Genomic DNA, 10,953 nt, shown 5'->3' with positions numbered 1-10,953 from the left:
TTCCACGAAATCGAAAGTAACTTCCAGCAACGTGATCGTGATTCGCTTAATCATCGAATTCCGCCGAATTATCGAAACATTAAAGCAATCGAGCATTCCCTCGACTTTCCAGATCGCTATTTTAGCAGCAGTCCTGATCGTTGCACGATCCTCGTCGAGCAACTATTTTGCCTCGCGATTAAGGAAAATTGGGGAAAATCAACGGGAACGGATGAAACTTGGATGAAACTTGGATGAAACTCGTCGTAATGTCCGTATCAACTGGATCTATTCGATATCAGAGTAAACACACGGGACGTACTCATTGACTTTTAGCCGGCGATCGGTATTTCAGAAGCACGCTCGTAAACGCACACGAGCCAGTACTTAAACAGACGGTATATGAGTCAAGGCTGCGCAGGGACCCTTACCTACTTTTTCCTTTTACGGTATCGAATCGGACCGATGAATGCACGAGATGTGGTGGCCGATAAACTTACGCAAAAGATTTCGCGCGTCGACAAATTGTCCGGCGAAATTTTCGACGTCCTCGTCGAGAACACGTTCCGTTAAAATTAAGTCATCGGGTCGGACGACTGCCATATAAAGGCTCGTCGCGAAGTCTAATGGACGTCTGGATCGCGAGTCTAACTAACGCGTGCCGATCTTCCAACGATCCGCGTTGACACCTCGAGTTTCATAAAAATGGGGAATCTTTGCGGCGCCCGGCGAATTATTCGGCAGAATCTCGTAACAATTGCGCAAACCACCGGGCTAAAAGCGTTGTCCGAGTCATTGCGGATTGACCATGACACGAGTTGACTCAAGGAGATCGAGCGAGATGGCTGCAATCGCAATGCCAAAACTGCCGCTGCCTAATATTAGGATTCTCCGGATGGCATCACACGCGTGCAGTTTCCGGTCTGGATTTTAACTTCTCGCGCGGTTCGCTTTCGTTCTGCGCACTGACATCACGATTCGCACCGTGTCAATTTATCTATTTATTTATCTGTCGTCATGAATCATTCCTTTATCGTTCCTCCTCGATTATCCGCGATAGCGATAAAGCGACGAATTTCTAGTTATCTCAAGTCGCGATTACAGCGATTGAGGAGATTTCTCGCGCGAGGGACCTTGCAACGATCTCGTTGACTTTGATCTTGGTACCTATGGGTAGATGGGGAAACTAGATCAAGGAATCGCGAGCGTAATTTTACCAGCGCGCAGAGCCGCTTCGCTTTCTATCCAACTGCGACCTTTCTAAACTCTTACGGGCGTCTTGGTCTTCCTCTTCTCAGTCTCGATACCGCCATAATCGCGTTACATTTCGCGAACCGTGTCCCGTTACGACCCATCCTCTCCTACGCGCTGGTCCCCGTTCGGTTCGCTGTTTCCGAGGCCGTCCAGGGGCCGCGAGATTCTTCCTCGGACGGTGTAAAAGACCCGGGCCCTTAATTTCCCTGGATAAACGCGACGTGCCGGAGCTGAAAGAACCCATTGTCTGCCAACGGCGTTCTCCATTTCGCGACTCCGCGTTGGCCAGAAGAGGTCTCCAGGACGTGAAAATAAACGGCGGGCCGATCGGCGTCGAAGCGTCGCCGATTCTAAAGATAAATTCCGCGGCGGTGTACGTTTTCACAGGCCCGTACGTAGAAAATCCTCACCGCGGGGCTGTGCACACACACGGTGGTAGGGATACGGCGTCGTGAGCGAGTAGAAGAGAGAAAAAGAGAGTGTGAGAGAGAGAGAGAGAGAGAAGCGCGTCCTGGCGCGACGTCATCGTCGTCTTTTACGATCGCGAGGAGAGAAGCCCGCGAGAAAAGGTGGGAGCCACGACGAACGGTTGTAGCCGAAGCTTTCAGCGACCAGTCGAGGCTTAGCCTACGAGTCAGACGCATCCCAGACGACGAACGAACCTGAATACTTGCCCCGTGAGTAAGCATGTGCACTTTTTCCAGTCCGTACTACGTCCGGGCAACGGTCTGCTCGAGTTTCGCCTTTCGACCTCGCGTGTCTCGCAGGACCTTCCTGGATCCGCTCGATCGTGACTCTCGTTGCCTGTAAGATCGTGTATGGATCGTGTATGGATCGTGTATGGATCGTGTATGGATCGTGTATGGATCGTGTATGGATCGTGTATGGATCGTGTATGGATCGTGTATGGATCGTGTATGTGTGCCTGTGTGCGGAGGAAAGTGACGTGAGCGGGACGCGTGTTCGTATGTGTGTAATCTGCTTGGGTAAGAAAGTGAAGAGGGTCGATCGCTGCAGGGGCCGGGAATCGGTTTCGAATAGAGGCGGCTGATCTCGCCGATCGACACGGATTTCGTGTCCCCGTGGAATCCTACCGGTTGCTAAACTCCGCTCTAGTCCCGGAGCCGAGTCGGATCTCTGTATTCGACAGGTAGAGGCGCGGTGAGAATGGGAAAATCGACGCCCGGGATGCTATCGAAAGCGCCGGTCGCATTCCGATGTGGCGATTTTGAAAAGCGTTCGGTGATTATGCAAATTTCCACGCTCGTTTCGCAACGCACAGCCCGCAACCCGTTGTCACCACCCGTTGCGACGAAGCCACGCTGGTACCGCCAGAAAACTGTGACTCATGAAAAATTTCAGGCATTCACGCGTAACCGCTGTGACAACATTGTCCCAGGCTACCGATCTCCTCGCTGTGCCGGAGTAGACAGGAATTTCTAGCCACGAGATAGCAGATCGCCTCGACGATGTTGCCGCGGACGTACGCTGATAACGATTTCTCGAAAGAACCAGCGCAAACCTCGCTATCTCCACGCTCTCGATAGGGACACGATCGAAGAAATCGGTGGAGCAACCGGGCGCTCTTAGAATAGATCGTGACCCATTACGTCGGGCTAATCTATTCGCGGCATCGCGACACGCTGATAGGTGGGAGAACGATATCTCGTTGCCGGTTCGTCCTGCTCCTGTCTCCTCTCGATTCGCGGAATTTATAGAAGGAACCTGCATCTCGCGATCTGGGTCGCATTCCTTTACAAATAAATTTCTTATTTGCTCCAAAAGAGATGTGGAACGATCTTCGCTATAATGTATACGGATTACGCGAAAATTTCCAGATCGAGTGTCGGAAATGGTTGCGATAGCGGGCTGGTAGGGAGGAAAATTTTCTTCCGAGCGTAACAAGACACCGATCCGAACGGAGTAACGAAACTCGGCTGTGCGTAACCCGAAAAGGTTCGACGGCAGGCGGCTAGCGACGATTCCACCCTCTCCTCTCGCGTGTAAAAATAACCCTCTCCTCTGATACAGGCTCCCTTACGATCCGGCAGCTCGGCTTATTTTTTATCCGACGCTATTTCGACTCTGCGCTCTGTGACTCTCGGTTAGACTCCACGTCTGGGCCTAGACTCGGGGCAGGGAGGAAAAAGCGGGAAGAACGGATCGTGACCTTCCTTTGGGTAACCTTCTTTGTTTCTCCATTTTTCGAATTATTCGTTTCGTCCTTATCGCGATCGCGGATCGTGCCGGGTTTATCACGGCAAACCACGGAGTCATCGGTTTTATTTAGAAGGTATTTAAGTTTCACGGAGTAACGGAGAGAGAAAGAGAGAGAGAGAGAGAGAGAGAGAGAGAGAGAGAGTGGTAGAGGGAGTGGTAGAAGCGATGACACGAAAGGGGTTCGTTTCTTCGGAGCATTGTGTCTAGAATTTCTGCTTCTTCGAACTGGTTGCAACTCCGTTTTTCTTTCCTCCTGCCTGCATAGCCGGCATCTCTGATTACCAACGAGCCAGGAATCGTGCACATTCGCTCGTATAGATACCGATGATACGGATGCAAGGATCCGAGGAACGGTGTAGAGCTTCCTTTGCCAGAGCGAACTCAACCTCTCGTCATCCGACTCTGTGCCGGTTTCTTCTCGCTTTCGAATTAAATTTCGCTCTTGATCCTCGAGAGGGAAAATGAAGACAGGGACCCCCTCGCGTCTCGAGATATGGTCGTCCCGATCGGAAATATCCTCCGGTTGTTCGGTCCGAGTGCAGCGTGGCGGGATCGAAAAACAGGATCGAAAAACAGGCCCGGGTAGTAGGAGTGTCCCGAAGGAAACAATGTCTGGAATGTTTCCACGAAGAAAATTAACCCGTTCGTGGCTCTATCCTGCTGGCCGTGTCGGTCCCCTCGTTCTCGCGATGCATCGGTTTCGCTCGTGTAGCGAAACGATCGCATAAAATGCGAAAGCAAGCCCGCGAAGGATCTTCTCGTTTCGCCTCGGTTCGTCCTGGAGGATCGCATACCTGAACGTCTGACGTCACGAGAGAGGAAGAAAGATGCTCGGAGCAGCGAAGACGTTTGATTTTATATATACGGACACGGTACAGAGCCCGGGCCTTCTTGAGCAAGAACCTGCCTCTATAAATAGGATATCCGGTCGTTCGCTAATTATACTTCGATGCATGCTGTCCGCATAGCGAGAACTTGCACGAATTCTCGGTCGATTCAGCCATTTCCACGTTAATTATCCACGTGTTACCTGTAAGGGCAACCGGGACGGGGTTGAGAAGGATAGGTGAAAAGAGGAAAAAGTAGGAGCGCGTTGGAGAGAGAGAGAGAGAGAGTGAGAGGGGGAGGAGGAGGGGATAGGAAAGAAAAAGAATCGACAATTAAGACAGGTCACGGTTAATTGCGTTCGCGGTTCGTCTCACGGTCATTGAAATCTCCGGCGCGATGAACGCGCGCGAACTCGACCGTTCTCCTTGGGAATCGATCGAGTTCCGCGGGACGGGGCGCGGGAGAAAATTAAAAAGTACAATTTCTCGATTGGAGATAAAAGTTATGGGAAGGAAGGCGGGTTACGCGTTCACGATCATCGGGATGATAATGGAGTCCGCCCGTTGCTGTTGTAGATACGTTTTCCTTTTTCTCGTGAACGAGTGAACAAACCAAGCCGCCACCATGGACGCGATCAAGAAGAAGATGCAGGGAATGAAGCTGGAGAAGGACAACGCGATGGACCGCGCGTTGCTCTGCGAACAGCAGGCTCGCGACGCGAACGCGCGGGCCGAAAAGGTAAATCTTCAACGTTTTCGCGTTATTCCGACGCGTAATAACGCGGTAGCACGCGAAATAACTCTCGGCAGGCCGAGAATTTGCAGATAAGGGGCAAAGAGTAACTCGATACGCGTATACGAAGGTATTACGAATGTCCGTTTACCTCGTCGTCTATAAGATAAAATATAAAAATAGCGGTGAAATAATCGCGTCGTAATAAAAATACGATATAGGATTGGCGCACGTTCAGAAATTTCAATTTTAGATCTGGAGTTTCGGTGTCTGTACGGTTCGCCGTTCTGCCGCGTCGCGAATGAAGTATCGTAGTTACGTTAACCTTGGTTGCCCGATTAATAACGCCATTTTTGTTTAACAAAGGCCGAGGAAGAGGCGCGTGCCCTGCAGAAAAAGATCCAGACCATTGAAAATGAACTTGACCAAACTCAGGAGGCTCTCATGCAGGTCAATGCTAAGCTCGAGGAGAAGGACAAGGCGCTGCAAAACGTAAGTGAATCGTACTGTTCGTTGTCAAATTTAAATGGCAGAATATTCGCGAAATCTCCTCAACGGATAATTTGCAGTGTAATGACTCTATATGTAGAAATTACTCGATCTAGGAAGAAATTAGACAGTTCGTTATGCGAGTATTCCAGTTGGCAAAAACCGATAAAAATGGTTAAAGGAGAGAAAAAAAAGAAACATTTAAAAAGTATACTCAACCGGTTTCGAACGCGAAAAGCCGCAAGTCTTATCAATCACCGCGTTGTTACCGACAGAATAGTGACGTTTTAACGCCACGAGATGTCGCAGTGATCGCGCGCAGGCGCTCCATGAAGAAAGAGCAGGTTCCTCGCGAAGTAAGCGCACAGTCGAGCGTTAGTACGCGAAGCTGCCGTTTCGTTGGTTCGGTGGTGCTCGGCAAACTTCGGTTCCGTGTCGTAGGCGAACGGTAGAAGGGGGTAACCTGGATCGAATATAGCGGAATAGACAGAGAAAGAGAGAGAGAAAGCAAGATAGAAATCGGACCAGGACGGTGCAGAGAGCGGAGACCAGCGTGTCTCCTCTCGTACATGCGTTCGCCCGTATGGGACGGTGTGTGCGTGCAACACAGAGAGACAGACAGAAGGACGTATGCGTGGCGCGGTGAGAAACGTGTTACGAACAGTGACAGACAAGATGGCGGTGCGCCTTGTGCAGTGGTAGTAACAGTGGTGCATAGAGCACGTTAAAAAAAAATAGTGGCACGAAGGGGGTTAGTAAAGGGCTGGCAGCTGGTTAGCATGGAGCCAGCTCTAACATCGACCACGAGACGACGCGGTCATCAACACCATCCGCGACACGTTACGCGCCGACGTCTTGACGCCTCCAGCAGAGGACCCGCGCAGTGTGGCCCTGCTGATATCGTTAAAGATAGCACGATTGGAAACAACGATGCATCAACGACTGCAACGTCACCGAGGCTCGACGAAAAGAGCAGTGTCATCGATACGGAGTGCTCGACCGCGATGACAGTGCCCATGATTGGCGGCGCGAGGTGGCACCGTGATCCGACGGTCGCCATAACCACGAAAGACGCAGCATTGCACGAGGACACGAGCAAGATAAAAAATAATTTCGAAGAAGACAACAGAGAAGGGAATATCCGACATAGGCTCGCGCAGTGTAGCCTGGATATTCTCGACGAACGACACGAACACGTTCACGAGAGAAACAAAAACGACAGCTATGACAGCTACGAAACGGAACGAGTGTCGGGCAAGTCTCAAACGAGACCACGTGGGGACGAGATATGCAAAGACCAGTCCGTGGACGAAACCAAGAGTAAAGACGATTCGCCGGAGCCCGAGCACGCGGTCGCGAGGGCTCGCGGCGATGGCAATTCCGATGACGAATCGATCAATGTCGAGGAAGATCCCGAGCACGTTGAACTTGCCAAGCTGAGATGTCCCAGCGAAAGAGCCGAAGTGCAGGCCGAAAGAGAGGCGAGAAGAAGAAAGAGATGCGCGGATTATCCCGGATTAGCCTTCGGATGGGCCATATTCTCCAGCGACACGATGATGAAATTCGATCTCATAAGGAACGAATTGAAGAATATTTTGGAGAACCAGCTGAAAAGGGTCAGTATCGCATGATACATCGCTGATGCGCACAGTACGTAGATGCGCGTATTGTGCGATGCAAGGTCATCGCATGACGTGACCTTGACGCACTTTGACGTCGGTCAGCGGGATCTCGAGGGTCATTCGACACTTGATAACGGAAAGAGATTGTCACCAATCAAAATCTCGCTTTCTCTCTCGAACCGTATGCCGTCCGTACAATCCTCCGCCCCTTTTGCGCTTCGTTTTCTCAACTTACCCAACGTTTCATCGAACGAGGTAATCTTCGTGAATTCGATACCTTATATGGTGGAGAGCGAGTTAAAAATACGCGCGCAGTTAGGTTAGGTGATCTAGTGGTTACCCACGGTGACGTTACAGACCATTAAATCGTACGTTGCTCGAAGAGGTTACGAAGCAATGGACGGCTCTTGTTACTCTTTCTACGTTTTAATTACATACACGTTTCTACCGTTCATCCTGGAAAATTACCCGACCGCCGCGAATATTAATTAGAGAAAGGCCGATTAAAAAACAGCAGCATTTTTGCCGTTGCCAACTGGAAATCGAAATCGGCTCGCATTATCGCCGCTTAAACAAATAATGTACTAGTTGTCGGGATCGTGTAATAATAATTAAGCGACTGCTAATGGCGTGCCTAGCGACAAAGGTCTTCTTAACGATGCACGATCACCCGACAAAGAACACTTATTGTATAGGGTTACTGAACGGGGACAATGGGTTTAGCGCGATTCTTTTACCCAACTCGATAAATGGCATTCTTTTTTAATCGGCGGCAAGCGACCGTGCGGTCAGGTTAGGGCGAATCCTTAAATTATTTGCGATCACGTCGAGGCACATCGCGACGTGACGTTCTCACCGATTCGTTTTTCAGCTAAGCCCCACCTTTCGATTAAACGTGACGTGTCAGTGCGGTAAATGCAATACCGTAAAGCTTGAAAGTACTGCCCGTTCACTGTGTACCACGCTTGAAAAGAGAAAAAACTTTGACCAACGCTGAAACGAAATGTGAAAAATTTTTACAACTTCCACTTTTTAATCATCTATCTAGGCTACTGATACTTTTACGATACTGATAAAGAATTTACTAAATAAATCAAATTTTGCTTACATAACCACAAAATGTTTTGGAAATCGTTTTTCGAATACGAATCCTACCTAATGCTAGTGACACGTAGAACATAAATCGCTGCCATTCGTCACATTCTAAAAATACATGGATGTTATAGACGAATCCAGCAGTACTTTTATTCGGCACTCCGAGAGAATATTGCGTAAGCATCGCTGCCGGAACGCACTCCCACAAATCCGCCTCGTTATAAGCGTTTATAAGCCGGTGATGATACACAGTGTATCATCGTTGCAAAATATTCGTAGCGTATTGCACGAGAATTTGGAACGCGTTCCGCGCTCCATTGTCGACCTTTGAAACGAGATCTGTTTCTTTGCCGCTTATCTTAGTCTATGTTTACACGTCATCTTCTGCGTTTTAGCGAAGATCATCGTGCTGCCATCTGTGTTTCCATTGTTCGCATAATTCTGACGGACTAGTTCGTGCATTCCCGGACCTACTTCCGAATTCGGTTGATTGTTCTTAATTCGATGCTACCACGGGAATGTTTAAAGACATAGTAGCGTAACTGAATAATAGATGGAGCTACCAGTAGCTTTTCGTAAATGCATTCTCATCATTTCAAATTTTTACGTATACTACGATATTTTTTTTTTTTTAGTATCATCGTTCAAATTTTTCATGCAGGATATTCTATTAATACAGACCGGAATATATTTGAGGTTATGTGAACTTTAAACGTACGTTTTTAATGTAGTATACAATTAATGATTTGTTACGCAAGTTGGCAATTAATATTAATAAGGATACGCAGTCAAACCTTGTACAACGAATTAAAAATTGAATTAAGGACAGACAACGCGAGGAATAACTTGAAATATAACCTCTCGTAAAATAATTCGATTAATTCCAAAATTGAATTTTTCCATAAAGAAATTTCCCTATTCTTTATAAGAAATGTTAAATTAACGAATAATCTTCTGTTATAACTCGTATCTATTTACGTTGTTCGTTGATATTATGAGAAATATATTACCGTTTCCGGTTATGTTTAAATCAATCTCTTTTAAATCGTATCATTTCGAAACCTTTTTAAATAATAAATAATAAATAATAAATTATCACTTGTAGTCGTATGAAAGTTCTACCATTGATGTCTATTATTATTTAAATTTGCGCGTCATTCATCCGTCGTAACCTACTCTTGGTCGTAAAGCTCAAACCATGAGTTATCGAAAACGATCAGTCTGCGGGAGAAACGTTACGTTCGTACTGAAATTATCATCGGTGCGTAGAATAAACGTGCACTGCCCCTCGAAGCGGATGGAAAAGCAGAAGAAGCGAAACAACGCAAGAATTGTTGTCGACCGACCATTCGAACGGTTGGGCGCGCTTGGGACGGGCGCGGTATTTCCGGGGCTTTGCGCGCGACGACACGTCGATCAGCGCAGCGATACTCGGCGTGCGCATCATGCTTCGTGACGCGGTCACGACAGGAAAAAAGAACGTTTCGCCGATGGACCGAGTCTCTATATCCCTAGACACGCTCGAGTATGGAGAATTTCAGCGATAATATCGTTCTAGAGTTGCTTAAATTGAAATTTTATGCGAAATATTTCCGTACGAGCGTCCTTAAGGGCAAGGGACTATTTGACGTCCGCACAATGGCAGTGCGCATGCGCGCCCTGACCGGGGGCGGCCATCTTGCTTTCCAGTCAACAGCAGCCAGTGGTCGTCAGTGTACGACAGCTCGGAGACTACGAAACTCTCTCTCTCGCACGGGTACCGGTCGTCTTTTGTACCCGACATACTTGGTCTTCGTACGTCGTGTTCACCGGCTGTCTTTTATTCTCAACTTTTCATTTATCGTCCGAGTATCATCTCGATTCGCATACGAAACTCGTAATCGCGTCGTTTATAAGTGAGAAAACGTTAACACGCGCGAATATTCAGCAGCATGTCGACGCAAGTGCAGGGCACCCTTCTCGACGTGCTAAAGAAGAAAATGAAGCAGACCAAGGAGGAAATGGAGAAGTATAAGGACGAGTGCGAGGAGTATCAGAAGCGGCTGCAGGTGGAAGTGATCCGCCGCGAGGAAGTGAGTGAGAAAATTACCTCATGACCACGTCTCTTCGTTTCCTTCGTGTACGAATCGGCTTGACGCGATATGGGATTTTCTGTTGGGGATATTTTTGCGAATCTCTTCTATTCCGAGTTCCCTTGGCATAACCTGTGCGATATCCCATAAGTTCGTCGATCGTTTCGCGACGCTCGAACAGGGACGTCAATTAAGCACACGGAAGGGAAGAATTCAGTGAGGTTTGTCGAGTTTGGACGCCTAGAAAATATTCAATTGTGCGACATGCGTCGATTTTAGACGCATTTTATCGGGTCTCGTGATCGGCTCGTTGTGCGGTTAAATTCATCGAGAACACGTACTATACGGTTCGCGGCGTGTCTTTACCGGAAATATGGTGCTCAACTTCACCGTGTTCGTTTGGAAAAGTATCGATCGGTTCGCGAGAGAGGAACTGTTATTGAGAAAGCCGGAAGAAATCAATCGAACGACATCGCGACCGACATATTAATTCGGTTAGGTAGGACAACGATAGTTCTCAAAGCCAGTGGACTCTCGATGAAAATTCTTTTCACCTTTATACACGAAACGCCGGAGCCGGCGTCCACACGGTTATAGGATCGATCGTGAGTGTCAGGCACGTCGTCGTCAGGCTGGGTTGTGGCTCCGGAGAGGGCAGGCAG

The 10,953-nt window shown here is 48.4% G+C and overlaps 1 protein-coding gene across 9 annotated transcripts in view; it reads left to right on the top strand.

Moving 5' to 3' along the window:
• The first annotated feature begins 1,760 nt into the window (after nucleotides 1-1,760).
• Nucleotides 1,761-10,953, top strand: part of Tm1 (tropomyosin 1) — a 33,289-nt gene continuing 24,096 nt past the window's right edge. For 2 of the 9 annotated variants that reach the window (XM_017905661.1, XM_017905666.1), the window contains exons 1-3: nucleotides 1,766-1,910; nucleotides 4,857-5,019; nucleotides 5,380-5,505. In XM_017905661.1, coding sequence (XP_017761150.1) covers nucleotides 4,906-5,019; nucleotides 5,380-5,505 — 240 coding nt within the window. In that variant the 5' untranslated portion in view covers nucleotides 1,766-1,910; nucleotides 4,857-4,905. Of the gene's footprint in view, nucleotides 1,915-3,300; nucleotides 3,414-3,455; nucleotides 3,527-4,856; nucleotides 5,020-5,379; nucleotides 5,506-9,925; nucleotides 10,292-10,953 lie in introns of those variants that run through there. The other 7 variants (XM_017905667.1, XM_017905665.1, XM_017905662.1 and 4 more) reach the window with 7 other exon arrangements.

This window comes from Eufriesea mexicana, unplaced genomic scaffold, assembly GCF_001483705.2.
Source record: "Eufriesea mexicana isolate 0111107269 unplaced genomic scaffold, ASM148370v2 scaffold4231, whole genome shotgun sequence".
Taxonomy (NCBI): domain Eukaryota; kingdom Metazoa; phylum Arthropoda; class Insecta; order Hymenoptera; family Apidae; genus Eufriesea; species Eufriesea mexicana.
Note: the sequence above shows the minus strand (reverse complement) of the source record. Positions and strands in the feature narration are given on the sequence as shown.